At 33.7% G+C, this 19,808-nt stretch overlaps 1 protein-coding gene and 1 long non-coding RNA gene across 2 annotated transcripts in view; one reads left to right on the forward strand and one right to left on the reverse strand.

Moving 5' to 3' along the window:
- Positions 1–4,225: 4,225 nt before the first annotated feature.
- Positions 4,226–19,808, reverse strand: part of LOC133843052 (uncharacterized) — a 34,873-nt gene continuing 19,290 nt past the window's right edge. The window contains exon 3 of the long non-coding RNA XR_009894467.1: positions 4,226–4,355. This is a non-coding gene — a long non-coding RNA (uncharacterized LOC133843052). The remainder of the gene's footprint in view (positions 4,356–19,808) is intronic.
- Positions 18,265–19,046, forward strand: LOC133848963 (putative odorant-binding protein A5). The gene is made up of 2 exons (XM_062284739.1): positions 18,265–18,450; positions 18,509–19,046. The coding sequence occupies exons 1-2, from the start codon at positions 18,289–18,291 to the stop codon at positions 18,992–18,994; spliced, it is 648 nt and encodes a 215-aa protein (XP_062140723.1). The 5' UTR covers positions 18,265–18,288; the 3' UTR covers positions 18,995–19,046.

Below are 19,808 nucleotides of genomic sequence, written 5' to 3' on the forward strand. Positions count from 1 at the left end.
TGCAAACAACTGTTGACCGTTTCTCGTTGTATGCAAATACATAAGTGGCTTTTGCTGACTCTTTAAAAAAAAAAATTTTTTTTATATGAAATTGTTTTATAACATAACATATTTCATAAGTAAACTTTACCTAAAAAAGGCTAGAATTTCATTCGAAATCAACGCAGTTTATCTTAGCATGTCCTTTGGCGTCTGAGCGGTGGAAGAAGAAGATTAAGCTCACAATTAAAATTGATTAATTTTCGACATCGCTTTTTATACTTCCACTCAAATCAAGTTCACATTCTGTTCTCTATTCTAGTGTGTATTTTAAATGTAATATAAATAATAATATATGCATATTAATATATTTTGCTATTTTCAGTATATTAAATATATTTTAAAATTACCGCTTTTTTGCATTAGTTGACTCTGTAATAGTATATCAATATACCAAGTATGGCATTCGGTATATATTAACATTCTTTCGGTATAGTAATTAGGTATATATTCAGATAAAAATTGTAGAAGTTATTAAATAAATACTTCTGTATATTTTGCAATATACTAAATATGACCATTGTTTCATTTTAAGTATTTTTACAGTATATTTCCGTATATTTTCTGAAAACCGCACCGAATAGCTTTCATTAAAAAATAGATAGCAGGTATCTCGTGGTCGAGCTCATTCGACTGTAGCTTTCTTAAATGTTTTTTTTTTATATTAAAGAGTTGCAGAGTCAAAAATCAAATGAACTGATAAACGAATTGAATTCAATGCGCATTGCGGGCGTGGCCAGCAGAGAGGCAAATGCAAAGTGAAATTTGCGCAATCCGATGGTCGGTTGGTCGAGGCCAAAAATGCAAATTGTTGCCGCCCGGCGCCAATTACAAAAACAAGGGGGAAGCAACGAGTGAATTTTCGCTGCTCTGCGCACAAATTGAAAATGAAAATTGTAAAATTGCTAAATTCGAGACAGAGCGAAGCTAAGTTCATTCAGTTCGATCAGAGGAGTGCTATAAGAAATTACACAGCGGACTCCCTAACAATAAGCAAACATTTTTGCCATGATAACTAAATAAACTGACAACTGCTCCAATTGTTTGAAAAATAGTGGAGCGACGACGTCGAGCGAACAGCCTGACAGAACAAATAAACTAGAACTGCACACAGGCAATAGACCAAAAATCAAGCTGACAACAAATCCCAATGACAAAATCAAGCAATTGCAATCGATATGTATGGGACACACACAATCCATACACCCCACACAGTAAAATGGTCATGTTTCGGTCTGTTGAAGAGATCTCTCTCTCTCTCTCTCACACTCTATCAGGTGCTGGAGCTGGGAGTTGAATGGAAGGATTTCCCATTTCGACAGACAGGCGACATGTTGCTGCTGTGTTTCGTTCCTCGCTCTGTCGAAATGTCAATGCAATTGTCATTCGCCCTGCTGTTGCTGCTGCTGTTACTATTCCTGTTGTTTGCCGTATGCATCATCAATTTAGTGTGTGCGAGTGTGTATGTGTGTATGAGTACGTCCAGCAGGGGTTTCCATTCCCGTAATGGGCTAAAGAACTGTGCACCCAACTGCTTTTGCTGCTGCGTCTCTTATTGATGAGTTACAGGCACACTGCACAAAACTCAAATGCAATAAGCGCACCCAATACTTATGGCCAAAAGTAGAGGCGAATCGTTTTAGGGGATTTGGGGAGTGAAACGAACCCAAACCATTGGTTGTTGGTAATTTGATGGAGCTTTAATAAGGCCAAACACAGAGATATGCAGCAACGGGAGCTATTAAAACTCATAGGCTAGTTGATGCTAAAGGAAGATGAATAGCACCCCAAGGAAAAACATGCAGACATTCGAACAGAACAACTTATCAAAATATATGCTAGGAAAAACAAACTGCCAGTGCCAATAATTGCAAAGTGTTGACAAAAAGAGAAGGAATAAAGAAAGTTTACTAAAATTATGAAGAAATATTGAAATTAATAACACACATAATACAATACATTATTACATTACTATATATTACATTAACAAATGGGCAAAAATATAATAATTATTGAATATTAGAAAAAGTATATTAATTATATAAAAGTAACGATTTCTTATTATTATTACAAATTAACTTATAACATATCGTAAGCTTTAACCTACCTTTAACTTTAAAAATTAATTAATTTCATTAGACATAAAATAGTTGTATAAATATGTATACATATATAAAGTAAGTAAAGTTGCGAGCATACTGTAGCTTTCGTACTTGTTTATTGGTTTTTTAATTCGTTGTTGTTGCTTTAAATAGAAAAGTTTCCATTGGAGGCTACTCTTTAGTTTGTGTAATAGTTCTACAATTACACCAATATATTTATAATATACATTTATATCTATTAATTTTTTAAAAGAGACTGCTCTACTGGAATGTGTGTTCAGCTGCAACACCGAATGCAAATTTCCCAATCGAAAGCCCCCATTTTAAAATGCCCCAAACACAGTACAGCGCATATTTGGGGTAATGCGAGAATTCAAAATTTGTACGTTGAGCGCGCTTAATGTGAGCAATGAAAGTAATTTCCGAAAAATGCGCTAACCATGACAACTGGAGCAGACAATGGCCAGAACCAGAACCAGAACCTGAACTCGAACCAGACACAGACACAAACCTCGAGCCGCCACGAAAAATGCCCGACATAAGCGGATTACAATCATGCCCAGCAAAGCAGAGAACAAAACAACAAAAAAAGAAGAGGGAGCTACATAGATGCAAATATGAGGGAAGGATGGCAGGAAGTATTCAAAAATAAAAATCGCACTCAAAACTCATTACAACAAAAGGTGCTTCATCAGTGGAGCAATGGAGGAGGCCAGTTGCAACAGCAACAGCAACAACAGAGCAGAGCAAAGCAGAGGAGGCCCACTTAAGTCGGCATTGGTGGCCATAATCAACTCGCCGTCGTTGTCGAACACCTTGAGTGGAAAGTAAGGGAAGGGAAGGGATAGGAAGGGGAGTGGAGCATTTCATTTGCAGCATATACTCGTAAAAAGTGAAAAGAACAATGGCGTGGCAAGCACCAACTGGGAATCATGGCTGCGGGTCTCCACTCTGCCTCACAGTCTTTGCCCACTCTCTGTGCTCTGTGGCTGTCAGCTGAAGCTCGAGTTCGAGTTCGCCTCGCCTCGCACAATGCCAGGGCACTTAAGCTCATGCTTTTTGATGCCAGACCATGCCATCCTCTTCTGCATGTCCTGTGCTCCAGTTTCCGGTGTGTGTCACAAGATTTTTTCTCATTTTGCCAAACGTGACGACGAAGCGAGTGAGAGAGCGAGCGAGAGTTCAGCGTGTCAGTGCAAAACCCATTTGCCTGTCTTTTACTCAACTCCCCCGGCTGTCTCTTCCACTTCTCTCTCTACTCCTTTTGCTGGTCATGTAGACAGCTAGCAATAATTCTGATACTGCCTTGCAGCCAAGCAGGTGGAGATACACCTTTGCTATTGCCAGCTACTGCCACTGACAATGATGGCGTTGACGTCATTGGCATTGACGTTGCCTACTGCTGCTGCTGCTGCTGCCGTTTGTCATTCATTTACTGCCACCTGAAGCCCTCTCTCTTTCCTACTCTTTCTTTGCCCTTGGTCTAGGTGCAGCTAGCTCCATTATTTATGCTTTTTAGCTACCTCTGGACTGCCTAGCGTTGGGGATTATGCACCCAGAGATTGGCAAACATCTTCAATTTGCACTTGTCGTACATTTTAATTGTTATTGTTATGCGTGACGAGCCTCGATGTTCATTGTGTGTCTCTTCTATCTTTATCACCAGCCGATAATTGTCTTGCAGTTTTGCGTTTTAATTTGAATGACCTGCATTTCCTGACATTTTGTGTCCAATAACAATCTGAGACTTATCTACTCGAGTGGCACTTTTAGTTTGGCTCTTCGCACTTTTGCTGCAGCAATTTCTTTGAATAGCATAATCACCGTAAATGACACTCCAGTTATCAGCACACTTTGGACGTTTGCTGAATTCTAATATGGTTTCTGCTTGTAAGCATTAAGTGTTATAGCACATCTTAAAAACTTGTTACATAGTTATTTTATTATTTATTAGATTACTAAGATGTAATGTGTATAAATAGACAGGCAGCTTTTTGTAATTTATTAATTAAATACTTAAAATTGTTTTCATCTGCTTTTCATTTTTAAAATGTTGAAAAATTATACTCTACACTTTAGGTAATCAATAACTTTTTTATTTTTTTGCAAGCTTTTTAATGTTATAATATTAAATTTATTTCTTTGATTTGAAATTTGATTGCTTGCTCGCACCAACCCAAAATTATGTTCAAAATAGAATAACATGTTCTTACCCTGAAATGAAAAAAGAATAAAAATTAAATTAGAAAAGCAATTTAAATAAAATGTATTAAGAAAAATTAAATTAGATAAACAATTTAAATAAAATGTATTAAGAAAAGAAAAAGAATGAAAAATTAAATTTGATACATCATAAAATGTATTTAAAATGCATTAAGAATAACACCAATTCATATACTTTTCATAATAATTAAAAATAAATAAAATTATGATAAATGGTAAATTCTTAGAATATTATAAATTTGTAAAAATATCCTGCCTCAGTTCCTCTGGCTCATTTCATTGCAATAAGAATTGTTTCGTCATTTCAATAAATTGATAAAAATAATAATAGTTTTGCCATAAAAAGATATTATTTTACTGTTTATATTCACTAAATATGTGGCCAAGAAAAACATATTATTTCACTATTTAAAGCATAATTCCCACCGTTGCTGAAATACCATCAAGAGATTTATTCAAAATACATATTCGGTTTTAAGTCTTTGATTTGCAAAAGTATTTTGTGCAGCTGCTGTACTGTTTTCTGCTTCGCTCAGAGTACTTTATCATCATCAGTTGGGCGAGAAGCAACCCTTTGTGTTCGAGGGTGTTAAGAGTGGGCGTAACGGACAAAACGCCCTGCAGTGACCAAAATTACAAATAGCGGTTATTATGAAGCCATAATTTATGCAAATACGTTTGCGGATAGCGAAGGGGTAGCAAACTGTTGTGCCACACTTACTTGACGCAACCAGCTCTAATTGTTTGATTAATGGTTTGGTAAAAACTGAGACACGTGCTTGCTTTGAAATCAGCCCCGACATAACAGTTTGACGAACATACAGTACACTCAAGTACTTTAGTTAACAGTTCTAGCTGCGTGATGGAAAACTTCATGATGTTTTAGTGTAGGCAAATTAAAGTTGTAAGGTTGTAATGAAAACTTAGGTGTTGATAGAATAAGTTGAGAGTATTCAAAATTAAGCGATTAAATAAGAGTATGCAATCATAATTGTTAATAGACATAAGAAAGTTGAAGAAGTTTTAGTATATATCAGAAGCATACTAAATATGAGAATTTTAAGAATATATGGTTGTAATTGTTCAATATTCTCTGTCTAATCTAATCAATTTTATATATTCAATGAATTTTTATATTTTCTTAGTAATATAAGCTCAAGAAATGTAAAAACCAAATGTATATGCTAATACTTATCTACTCTTAAAACCAATTAGTATTAGAGTTGATTTTATTTACCATCTATCCTCAGAACATAAACAAAATTTATAAAGAAAGAAGTTTATTTATAGTAGATTATATTAGATTACAGCAAGAATTTAAAAAAGCAATTATAAAAATGTAAATATGTACCACACTCTAAGTACTCAATAACTTTATTTAGATTTTTGCTAGCTATAAAAAGCCTCTCTTTATATTCTTAATAGTTTCTTTTCTAAACTTTTTTGTAAGAAAATTATTCATATTTCTAACAGTATTATAGTTAGCCTCAATGATAAGTTCCCATAAACTTTGAATTTTCCAATTAAATGACTTATATTTCTTAGATTGAGAAACATTAAAACAGTCTATAATTAAAACAATCCAAAAAGATTTTTAGATATTTTTCAAATCAAATGAACAGAACTTTTGCAAAGCTGAAACATCTTTTAGATAGCCTATTTCATTCAGATAAGATTATTTTCTAAACGTTTTATATATAATTTCAAATACATTTACCACTTTTTGGAAGATTTTCTTCAATTTAACAAATGTCTTACAAATAATATTTTCGATTTCTTAACTTTGGAATAATATATAAAAGTTGCGGTCTTTATTTTGATATCTAAGTCCTAACTTAAATGAAATTTCGTTATTTTTGAAGATAAATAAATAAATAGTTTTCATTATTGAAACATTTTCTGGTTAGCTGAATTTTTAGAACACATTTTGCATCCCTTGCAAAAGCGAATACGTTTCAGTTAAAGCTTCCTGACCTATGCTATGTGTGTGTAATATTTGGCAAGCGGTTGCTGTAAAGCGCAAATATTGTTTCCAATTGCATTACTTGCTGAGCAACAGAGGGAGTCAGAGTGAGAGAGAGAGGAAGAGGGAGATAGGTGTATTTACCTGGCGGGCACAGACAGCATTACACAACACTGGCAACTACACTGCGTATACAACTCACGTAGCCCGCGAATATGATATGCAGCGAGTCATGTACAAACATATACATATATAGTATTATATGTATGTAGTTTACTCGTATCTATAGAGAAGATGCATGGTTGGATGCATACATATATCATGTGTGTGTGTGTCTTCTTGTCTTCGTTTTTGGTTTTGCTTTATGCATAACCCGGCCAAGGTTTCATCCTTTAACCACACTCCGCCCCCTCCCCAAGCTGCCCTTAGCTGTACTTTCATGAGTTTTACAAGTTGTTTGCTGTTTTTCATGTTTTTCATGTTTATGCGAAAAACTTTGCGTTTGCTTCGTTTTCTGAACACCGTGCGCACAGAGCATCGCCTTGAGGCATATTTTCGTTGCATGTCTTCCGCCTGGGAATCCAAATCCAGACGCAGCCTGGCTGCCTAGCTGACTATCTGTCTGTTGGGAGCGTTGCCAGCAGAAGTTCTTCTTCTCTTTGGATTGCATTGTTTGCCTTTTGGCTTCAGTCGCCGCCGCGACGCTGTTTGCATTCTGGTTTTATGCATCTAGTTTGCTTTATTTTTTTCTATGTTTGTTGCTGCTGCTGTTGCTGCCATATCCATTGGCCATATTAAAAGATTTGCATAGTTAAGCTCTTCAAATTGCAGCCAAATGGCGTCATATTTTGTTATTATGACTTGCATACCGGACAACGGACAGCAGAGAACCGGCTGGCCAGTCCGGCATATGCACTTATTCTATATGGCATAAGGATGGCAAACTAACAAATCATTGCAATGTCTTAACTTAAATACATTTCAGATGCTTTATGACGCATATTCTCCATGATAAATTGTGTTACTTTTACCTAGTGGTTGCACTTAAATTCAGTATGCAACAGAAAATGTATTTTAATGTTGAACTGTTTACCATTTAAAGTAGTAAAAAGTACAGAATAGATATAACTTATATTAACACTAAAGCAAAAGCGATTTAATTAATATTGAAAGAAATGTTAAATGAAAATTTAGAGAAATGTTAAGCTTAAGTAAAAACCTATTTATTGATTAAAACTTAAAATAAATGTTAAACAAAAATAAAAGCTGATTAACTAGTTCTAAGATTACAAAAAAAAAATATTTGTAAGCATTAAAGTAAGCGCTTTTATATTTATAGAAATATTTAAAGAAAAGTACATACAACTATAGTTTTGTGACTCCTAAAAATTTGGTTCCGATTAGATTAATGAAATACGTTTGTATTTTTTGCTTTTGGTATATTTTGCTTTATGCTTTATTTTTAATGTAATACTATATTAATATACCAAATTAAACATTCTGTTCATTTTAAGTATCTTTTCGGTATATTAATTTGGTATATTTTAAAATGAATACTGCATAGTTTTGTTTTTATTTAAAGAGGGTAGCGGGTATCTCACAGTAAAGCACACTCTGCTGTAACTTTCTTATTTGCTTGTGCTATTATTTTGAATATTATATAGTATAGAATTAAAGTTATATCATATTTTTCAGACTTTAAAAAATTACTTTCTTAAAGAAAAGAGTGTAATATCTTATCATTTTTATTAATAAACTAATATAATATTTTTATTTCCTAAGCTTTCTAAAACAATCAGACAATTTATGTTATAAGTAAATTATTAAAACATATTTAGTTATATTTATTTTTTAGTACAAGAAGCATGTAAATTCTAAACTATATTATTATTGGTCCAATTTTATAAAACAAGCAGCTTAACTTAGGTTTATTCGTATTTTTAATTACTTGCTTTAAAGCAGATATTAAATATCGAACCAAATTTCTTTTTACCAAACGAAATACAACAAACAGCTAGAGTAAGTAAAGTGTATATCAAACCACTTTTAAATTCTTTATGAATTAACCCTTTTCTAACAATTATGTTAATATACAAAATTCAATAGCAACAAAAATTCCTTTTAAAGAAGTTCAGTTGTATTCCATTCATGACCCTACACAATTATGGCTGCACTTCGCATTTCTTGGCCAATGGGCTCCTCAATGGCCGGAAATCGTCGAAGGACAGACGGAAAAGTTGTGAAAGTTTTTCAGTTTTTTATGCTCGATTCGGTTTGCTTGGCTTCGAGAATTCGAGGGAGGAGGAGCAAGGGCTGTTGCTCAGACAAAAGATAAGATAAGATAAAGTTCCGTACAAAGAGTGTATGCAGAAAATTGAAAACCCAATTGAAAGTTATTGAAATTGCACAATAATTTCTTCAATTGCATGCGCTATTGAATTTCTGTCATAAGTTTACTTCGCTCTCTCTCACTCTTTCTACTTGCTATCCCTTTTGCGGCAACATCCTTTCCCTGCGATAGCAGATGGAACAGCATTAAAACAAGAATTTTCTATTATGCTTTTTGTTGTACTATTGTGTGAGTAATTATGGGGCAATGGAGAAAATTGTGTTGTAGTAAAGTTTTTGGACCATCATTCAGAGAGCGAGGTAATTAATGATAATGGAAAATTGTGTATTCAAGAGCCAGAGCAATAGAATAAGAGCCTCCATTATGATTATGGCCCGAAAGCAGAGATATTACACTCGACTGAGTTCTTGTGTTCACAGCAACTTGCTTTCGATTTGCATATTGCCATGGCGTGTTTGTTTATTTTGGTTGAAGGCTTAAAATGCTGTAAATAACTTTATTGTAGAACTAACAAAAACTGAAAATAATATTAAATTTCTCAAACTAAAGTTTAATTTTATTGAATTGCTTTTCATTTAATCCTCGACTCCAGTGTTAATGGAAGACTGACACTTTCACAAACTATCAATTCAATAACTGCAAATTTTAATTGCTCGTCATCATTTTATTAATATATGTATATATATTTTTTTTTAAATGAAAACTGCGCACACATGTGCTTTTCATAACAGACAAAAACGCTTTAATAAGCATTATCTTGAATAAATATTTATAAAAAAAAAGAAAGATTGAATGCCCGCACTCGCATTCATTTTCATTCATATTCACATTCACGTATCTGCTATTGACATTTTATGCATGACATTCTTTCACTTGCGGCTTGTTATTGAACCCCTATTGAACGCAGCCTTCCCCCCCCCACCCCCTCTGCCACCACTGCAATACGTCAAAAGCCCCCTCCTCACTTGTCAACCCCGTTGACATACCCATGTCAAGTGCAAAAGAGCAGTGGACCACAAAAAATAATATCGTGGTGGCTCTTCTGGTTGTTCTTCTTGTTTCTGTTGTTCTTGTTGTTGTTGGGCTGCAAATGACGCGAGTTGTCAACGTGAATTAAAATAATTGATTTATTTTTAAGCGAATAACAAAAGTAAAACTGACAAGAAAGCACATTGAACTATGAACAGAGACTATTTGATACTCTTAGAGGGGTAATTGAATATTGTCTTTACCAGTAATTGTTCGATAAATAATTTAATTGAGATGTTATACAATATATTAAGGAGCAAGAAAGCATAGGGAACTGTGAACAGAGACTAGTTGATACTTACTTACTGTTCGTCAAAGAATTTCAATGCAATAACGAGAAACAACAAATGAAACGTTTGAATTTAAATTCTAATTGACTATTTTCATAAGTAAAAAGTTTTCTCCTAAAAATGTATTTCTTTATTTACATTAAATATTTAGTTTTGTAGTAAAAGTAGAAATATATTATTATATTACATTATTATGAGAATGGTTTTACAATTAAATGTGGTTCTAAAATCCCAGTGCAGTTTTATGTTTTGAACAAACTTTCGCCTACAAAATATTGTCTTTACTTAGTTCCTGTTGCAATTATTTATGTATGAAATGACTTTATTTCGTAATATAAATCTACATGCTTCAACTAAAATGCATATTATAATAGTGAAGATATTCCAAAAAAAACTTTAAAATTTTTGAAAATATTAAATACATTTTAAATAGACAAGAACAAACATCTTATTTAAATCATAATACCCATTTTTTTCACTCATAAAAATAAAAGTAAAAAGGTCTACGCGTTTCGAAGTTGTCAACGGCAGCGAAGTGAACTAATTTGAAGGGTTTCCATCTCCGTTCGAAATTGTATTGTGGAACAAAATCGCAGCGAAGACAGCAATAAATATGCAATTAAATAAAATTTAAGAACTGTTCACTTCTGCACAACTTATTAGGCAAGTGAGCAAATTAGCAGAGTGCTCAGCGAGAAAGGGTTTTTTACTTCTGTTTGTCAAGAAATCAAAAAGAATTCCCTTCGTTTCCCCTCCTCACACACAGACAGAGTTTTGCCTTATCTTTTGCCCAATGTTGTGTAAATTGTCAAAATTATTAATTGCGGTCATTATTTACAGCTCCTTTCACTTCATGTTCTACACGCACCGAGTATATAGCCTGAGGTCCTTGTTGTCTCTCTCTTCTTCTCTTTGGAAATACTTTCAAAGACGGCAGCAAACTCCATTTTAATTAGCCAATAAATGGCGCTGTGAAAATTACGCCACAATGAGAATTAATGCCGCCTGTTAACCGTAAGCGATTTGTTATCGTTAAAATATAAAAACAAAACAGAACAGCAAAAGAAAAAAAAGAAGGAAATTTGCTTCACATTTGCCAAGTTGTTAAGCTGCCAAAAACTTTCGACTTGAAACCGTCCCCCTTTTTATAGTATCTGTTCTGGGTTAATCGCTTTCTTGCCTGCTTCTCGCCCTTTTATTAGCCAACATTAATATTTTTATAGTATTATGTCCACTCTCTTTCATTCTCTCTGTCCATTGTCCATTTGCTGCAACCCAACCAAACTTTTGGTTGCGGCTCGTTAATAAAGACATAACAATTGCCCAGCGGGCTTTATTGAAGTGTCCTCATTGTGTGTGTCGTTTGAGTATGATTTCCGATAAGTTTGATAATTGCATTTAAATATCAAATTGTCAATTGATGGCGATAAGATAAAGGTAAGTTAAGGTAGCTGCTTTGAGGGAGAGAATGGGAGAACTCAAGACTTAATGCCTTTAAGATGGAATTGAATTTCGAATTGAATTTTAAGGTTGTTTTAAGAATAATATGAAAATAAAGGATAAAATGCAGAAGAAGGACTGTTGACTAAACTAAATGAAAAATAAGTAGGAAAGCTACAGTCAAGTGTACTCGATTATGAAATACCCGCTAACTATTTTTGGTAAAAAAAAAACTGCGAGTATCGAAAAATTACGGAAATGTACTGATGACTGTATTTGATATATCGATATATAATACTATTACGATAAAATCTGTAGAGCACAAAATATACCCAAGACTGTGGTTGGTATATACATATACTGCAACGATCAAAATATACTATAAAGTACTTGGTATATCGATATACTATCATATTACGTTGAAAATTATCTAAGTATAAAACATACCAATTTGTAATCCTAAGCCGTTTTTGGCCATATATTAATTAATGCTTTAATAACTTCAACAATTTCTAAAATAAAATATATCTATCAATATAATTCCAACCATGATTTATGGTCAAAAAAAAAGGTTGGTCTCGAAGGGATTAAGGCTAGAAACTAGGCTTTGTTAGAAGAAGTTGATTTAACAATTTGCTCATATTTTTGCTTAGAAAATCAAACGTATCATGAAAAATCTCTCTCAGGTCTATAAATTCATGTGAATGTTAATTCATATAAGCACAATCCATAAGCAGATTGTATTAAACTCGATGTTGAGTATAAAAACGCACATGAAAAACATTACAACAAAATGTGTATATTAAAACCGATTAATATATCAATGTAGCACATAAATTATACTTTTGCAATTTGTAGCAAAATTTCTCAATAAATTCCAGACACGAGTTGCAATAAATTTCGAAAGTATAACACACTGCTTATTTGCTCAAATTTGTTGTACATTATACCAAGCTCAATCTAAAGCTATCACTCGTGTTTCATATTTTATTAACTGTGCTTGCGATTGTTGTTGTTGTTGTTGTTTTTAATGCGCGTGTTCGATACGCAAAAGGCAAAATGTTATCAGCACATAACGCGAGGCGTCACATTGCCGCAATTACTTCCCCTTTGCTTTCCCCACTCAGAAGCAGCAGCACAATTGTGCGCACTTAATCAAAATAAATAAATCGGTAAATGTTGCCGACAAGTTTGAGTTGTGCCTCTCAGATTGGAAGGATGCCAATGACAATAAAGAAAATGGCAGTCAGCTGGAAAACTTCGGATAAGGTGCAAAGATACATCTCGAGAGAGAGAGTGTGAAAATGTGTCGCCTGACTTTTTTAAAGGAAATTTCAAACGGAAATTATCCAAAAAGTAAATAGGAAGCACATATATAACATATATATGTTGCTTTCTCATATGATAAATATAAATTCATATAGGAAGCGATAGGAGCAGAAATGGCAAACCAATTCAAACTTGCACGCAAAAGCAAAAGCGAAATGCGAACGGGAAATGCGAAATATGAATGCGAGAACCCTTTTTGCTGCATGCCGAGTATTATGCGATTTGCATATATAAATAAACTTTATCAAAAACATATTCATAGCGCTCGCCGCACACATTTTACAAGCGAGGGCAACGGAGGAGGCAACAACAAAACGATTTTCCACTTGACATGTGCTCAAGTGGCTGCCACTCGGAGTTGCCTCCTCGTTCAGAGTCGCCTCCACTCTAGTTGTTGTTGTTGTTGTTGCGGAGGAGGATATTCAATCTGTTTTTTCCATTTAAACAATTTTCAAAACTTGTTTATAACTCAATTTTGCAAAAATAAAACGAAATAACACTTAAATAAATAAACACAATGCGCACACACACACAGCATCAGCTCAAAAGTTGAGCTCCAAATGAACAATTCCCCAGTTTTGGATGATTGTTGTTCGCATTGTTGTTGCTATTATTATTGTTGTTGTTGTTGTTGTTGCTTTTTCTGTGCGCTTCACACGCATGTAATACAGTAACAACAATAACAACAACTACAATTGCTTTTTGTTGTTTGCCAGCGCGCTCTCAACGAGGCACGCGAAGAATCCTCCAAACGAAATGGATATATCAAGCGCTTTAGTCCTGCTGTGTGTGCATATGTGTGTGTGTGTGTGTGTGCTCCAAAAAGGATACACACAACAAGTGAAATTGCCAAATGCCATTTGCTCTCCACTCTCTCTCTCTCTCTCTATACAAATGTGGAAAGGGACAGCTGTAATTTCAGACACACAACACAACGCAAAGTGAACAACATCTTAAAAGCAAATTTCGTGCTTCGTTTTAAACATTTCCATTTCGTAATTCAAATCCGAAAAGTGAATTTGAAACCATAATAACTTTTAGCATGCTTTTAACCTAGTTACCTTTTATTATATTTTAATGCCTGCTTAAAGTGTGAATATTTCAATTTCAACTTGGAAAATTCGCAGTTATACATTACAATTATATTCATATTTCTTAAATTATTTAAATATGCTAGTCATCTTTATTATTAATATGAACAAAGTAAGAAGCATACATAAAAATATTGAATTTAAAAATAAATAAATAAAACCAATATTAAAATATAATATTTATAAGTTTAGAAACAACTAATAACAATACATAATAAACTGAAATATTCAATTTGAAAATACAAAATAAAATAGGAAAATATAAAAACAAAAAATATAAATTACTATTAGAATAATTTTAAATCTTATTTTAATGAAGTAATACTTATAAATAAAACGGTTTGGTTTTGTTATTGTTAAATCTACATTAAGCAGTGATGGTCACATTCACTAAAACAAATTTATTATATGATAAAAACGGCTTTGGTTGGCAATCTAGTATATTTTGTACAGTATATACTAAGAGAAATATACTCATTTAATGCGCATTTCAAAACTTAACACGTTTTTTAAAATTAATTGAAAAAATGGACGAATTCACACAAAAAGTAAAACTAGTTAAATTTGTATACTTTTTCTACGACTTTTTCTAAAGAATCGTCATCTATTATTTAAAATTTGTTTTACATTTTTCACTATAATTAGTTAAGTTCAGTTTTTGCTTAGATATTGTAAATCTTATTTCACGAAAGCAATACTTTTTTGTATTAAGTAGTTTAGTTGTATACTTTATTGCAACTCTATCACTCTGTTAATCAAACCAAGAACTGAAATGAGGACATTCCTCTCCAGGGAATAATATAAAAAGATAAAAAATATACCGCCACCTTGCTACGTTGCAAATGAAATACTAAAGAGCATCGCAGCATTCAAGCACAACTTGTGCACTGATAAGCTGCAGCTCAACTTGGCGATTGCTAATTAGCCCGGCTAACATCTCTCCATCTACAATATTACCTGCTATCCACAATACTCTTTCCTCGCCTCCACATTGATGTCAAACCAAGAAGCCATTGTTTTTCAGCAACTTCTCCACTTGAGTGCCACAATTTATGCATTTTCCATGGCATTAACGTTGAAAAGCGTCGCAAATGAAATGACATTCAAATGCAAGTTCTGCAGCGAGTCGCTTTCAAGATGGGGTTGGGGTTTTTTTTGGGTGAGATGGCTTTTGGTTACTTGGTTAGTTGGTTACCTGGGTTCTCCCTGAGCTGGTCTCAGTCGCAGCCACAGCCACAGCCAAAGGTCATGCAAATTAGTGCAACAACAGTAACAGAATCAGCAGCTACAACAACAATGCAAAAGTTTTCATGAATAGAGCTTCAGTCGGAGCTGCAGCTGCAGCTGTAGCTACAGCTTCAGCTTTGAGCTCAACGTTCGTAATCTTGGGCAAAAACTTGTAAAAGTAACTAGATAATGCAGCCAGAAGCTGTGGCAACTGCCATAGCTACTTGGGTTTTGGCCCATAAAAATGCAACCCACGATTGAGGCTAATAAAATGTGACAGACTCAAGAGAGACAGATAGAGAGAGAGATGGAGAAACTCTATTGTCCTTGTTGTGTTGCTTTTTGCTTTTGGTTCTGCAATCTATTGAGAGAGTGAATAGTATCAAGATTACTGTGGACACTTGCAAATTTTGTAAGCTGTCAATTCCATAAGAGCGGATGTTGATTTTAATTAAAGTGGCAGTAATTTATGTAGAAAGTAATTTTAAATGAAATAGGAATTTTCTATGAACTGAATTAACTGTAAATTATATTTCATTAATTCGAATTTGTTATCAATTATTTATAAATTTATGTTATGATGTTTAATGAAACATGTAAGGCAGCTACAGTCGAGTGGGCTTATCTGTGAGATACCCGCACCCATTTTTAATAAAGCCATATTCTAAAAATATACCAAATAATTATTACGAAAAATACTGAAATTATGCCGAAGATTATATTTGGTATATCAATGTAGTACTTCAATCATACTCTATGGAATGAGTACAAAATATAATAGATATATGTAAATATATATAACTAGACATTCAGTTATAATATTATCTATAAAGTTTAGAGCCAATATTTAAGATGACACCTTTGCTGTTAGCTTTTTTCTGAATTATAAATTATTTTTATAGAATTAAAGTTTTCTGCCGTTTAATTGTTTATAGTTATAATAGCTCTCCACCCTCTGGAAAGCAGTTATATAAAGTTTATAGAAAAGATTTATGATGACATCGTTGATGTAAGCTTTTATCATGTAAACTGAACTCTAAATTAAGTTTATTATTATTGCATAAATGTAATGTAAATATTAAATTGAATTGAAATATTTTTGTAAACCAAAGAATGCCCAAATGGTGTTCGTTGAATTATAAATTTACATTAGGCTAATAATCATAAAGCTATGCTTTTTACTTCAACTGCTCTTGTTACACTTGATTAAGCTAACTTAACTTATTGATCTGAACAATAGCTTAGAGAAATTCTAATTCCAACTTTTTATATTTAACTAATTTCGAAATCTGCAAATCTCAAATAACTAATTTAGTCAGCAAACAGGTGAAGCAAATGCTTCGTTTTGTTTATTCAAGCAAAGAAAATTGCCAATTAATTTGGTGCATATTAATAACTTGGGAAAAATCTTTTGCAAAATGTCACACACAGGCACACACACTTCACCTTATGGAATTGGAAACGTTCAAATAATTAATAAGCAAATTAATATATAATATGGCCAAATAATGAGCCAATATTTACGCAAATATTGAAGGAGGAAAATTGCTGGAGCAGTGTTCAAATTACGACATCAGAGTGTGCATGTGTGTGTGTGTGAGTAGTGTGTGTGCCCATTCAAATGCCATCATTATCGTGCTCATCATCGTTTACATGGCAAGTGCCCGGCATGCCACAACGTCTGCCTCTTGTGCTGTGCTGTGCTGTATGCTGCTTCATTATCCTTATTACTCCTTTCGTGCAGCTTCCCAGCCAGCTCTGGAGAGAAGCTGCGTTATTGTTTCCATTTTGATTTATGTCTGGCTGCTGCCTCTCAGTCTAGGCCAACCCAAAACTCGTAGTCTCTCCCTCTCTGCGTCTCTCTCTCTCCTTCTTCTCTCTTGTCTACAATTTTAACGTTGTTAACCAAATTGCATAAATTAAGTGCGTTCGTTTGCTTGAGTGGCGCTGGCTTGGCACAGCTCATCTCAACTCAACTCAACTCAACTCCGTTCAGCTAGCTAGCTAGCTGGCTGGCTGCTGCTCATCCACATCCTTCAGGCAAGTCGACTGCATTTGTGTTGCTAATGTGCGCACATTAGACGCACATGTTGCCACAAGTTGAAGCACACAACGTTGTTGCCAGCACTGAGGCGCAACAACTCTTCCTCTTCCATCCCATCTCATCTCTTCCACATTTTTACTGCTTATTTGTTTCTGCCTCCTGCTGTGCGAAAAAATCACAAAAAAAATGCACATAGTTTTGCAAATTATGTATGGCATCTTCCTCCCCGCGTCTTTTTTTTCTGTTCCTTGTTCCATTTTTTAATTTGCCATGCAAATGTATGCCGGAAAATGGATTCACTTAATTAAGTTATGCTACAGAAATTAAACTAAGAGCAAAAACTTTATAATTAATAGAAAAATTGTTTTCTTATTTTTTACTTAAGCAATTTTAATGCAAAAAATACGCTAAAGAAACTAAAAAAGCAGGGGATAGAAATTTGAGGGTCTTTTACCTATTGAATATCGAACTCTTATGCAATCCCAATATATTATTTTTGATTTTAACTTATATAAGTCTTAAGATAAAACAAATTAGATAACTGAAATGAATTTAAACTCTTAACACACAAAGTTTTCATATTTTCAATAAACCTAATAATCGAATTCTAATGAAAAACAAAGTCAATAATTAGATATACATTTAATTATTTCAACTCTCAACAAAAAGTCTTTATATTTGCAATAAATTTTGTCGGTAAGTAATCAAATTTTTATGAAAATACAAAATAGACAATCAAAATGAATTATTTTTGATATAGATTGAGATATTTCAATAATTCTCTCGTTGAATAAACAGGCGACAAAAATAACACAAAAGCCAAATTACACACAAATGTAATGTGCTATCCATTTAAATAGATATTTCTATTCGAACGTCAAACAATTTATACTTATTTTGCATGTAATTGAAGAGCAGCCGAAAGAGCTTAAGCTTAATTTCAATTGTGTCGCAACAAAAGCTGCTCGAATTATTCAAAATTGCTCGAGCATTTAAATATATTTGTAAATATTTGCACGAACCGCACAAATGATTGCAAATTGCTTCGGCTCTCAATTTGCTTAATTATATTTGCGTTGACAATTTCGAGTCGTCGACGATTAGTGGCAAAACAATATCGATTGAAGGGAGGCGCATGCTATATAAAAAGCTGTTGGCATTATGGACTCAAAAGCATTTACAATGCATTTCCACTACGGTTTCTTGCTCTGCGTGTTGTGTTTGACTCGGGCCGAGCATGACGAGTTGAATGTGCGACGGGTGATGAAGGAGTTGGAGGTGATACCTGATGTCCTCAAGGAGCCGCCCAAGGAACTGCTAAAGGTCAATTCTAAGACACGTTCTAACGTTTCGCCTAACTAAATTTGCTTTTGAACTTTAGTTGAGCTTCGACAACGAACTGGAGATTGAGGAGGGCAAAGTTTATACGCCCACGGAACTGAAATTCCCCCCGAAACTCGAATGGAATGCCGATCCAGGAACGTTTTACACTATTGTCATGTTGAGTCCCGATGCACCGAGTCGTGAGAATCCCATCTATCGTTCGTGGCTACATTGGCTGGTTGTCAATGTGCCCGGCCTCGATGTGGCCAAGGGTCAAGCGATTTCTGAATACTATGGTCCTTTGCCCCCCAAAGACAGCGGTCTGTGTCGCTATGTGGTGTTGGTCTATCAGCAGGCAGAGAAATTGGATATTGAGGAAAAGAAAATGGATCTGAAAAATGCCGAGGATCATAGCAACTTCGATGTGGAGCGTTTTACGCAGAAATACGATATGAACGATCCATTGGCTGGCAATGTTTTCCAGTCCAAGTGGGATGACTACGTGCCGGAGCTCATGAAAATGTTGTACGATGTGAGTGAGTGAGGTGCAGGGAGAGACGAAAAAGAACAAACTTATGTGCAGAATAACTATTTTGGTAATGATGATATGATATATGTAATAATCTTTTAGCTGTAAGAGTTAATCGAAAATTTCTATCTTATGTAATTACTTCCATCAAAATCAGGCAAAGATAATTAAAAATAATCGTGTATTAATTAAACAAGAAAGTTACAGTCGAGTGTGCTCGACTGTAAAATACCCGCTATTTTAAATACACTCAAGACAGTCCAGTATTATTTTTAAAATATACCAAATAATATACCACAAAAGTACCAAAATATGCCGAGGGCCATATTGCACTCTAAAAATATACCAAATATTTGCCACACATTAGATTAGGAAGAAATCGTATTTTGTAATAATATTTTCAACAAAATTTCTCACTCAAATCACAAACTTATTTCAGTACTACAAATATCAGAAGTTCAGAAATTAAGGGTATTATATTCTACTTTTTTTATGTTTCCTATTTGATAATCTTTTCATCTATCCATAATTAATCTTTTCATCTATATAATTAGTTTAATGAATATCGTAAAAATTACAATCAAATCTTATGTTATAATCAATGAATTACAAATTTAAAATTTCTTTTAATATTTATTACAATATTTACCAACTAAATCGTCAGCCTTCTTTACACTTCTTGATAATTCCCTTCAATCCCAAAAATAATATAACAAATCTTCTCTTAGCTCAGTTTTAAGCTGTCAGAATATCCATTAAGTAGTTTTGTTGAATATAAAAATGCTCAAGGGAACCTTTATAATCGAAAGCAAAGCCGAGTCAAAGACGA

The sequence above is a fragment of the Drosophila sulfurigaster genome, chromosome 2L, assembly GCF_023558435.1.
Source record: "Drosophila sulfurigaster albostrigata strain 15112-1811.04 chromosome 2L, ASM2355843v2, whole genome shotgun sequence".
Classification (NCBI taxonomy): Eukaryota; Metazoa; Arthropoda; class Insecta; order Diptera; family Drosophilidae; genus Drosophila; species Drosophila sulfurigaster.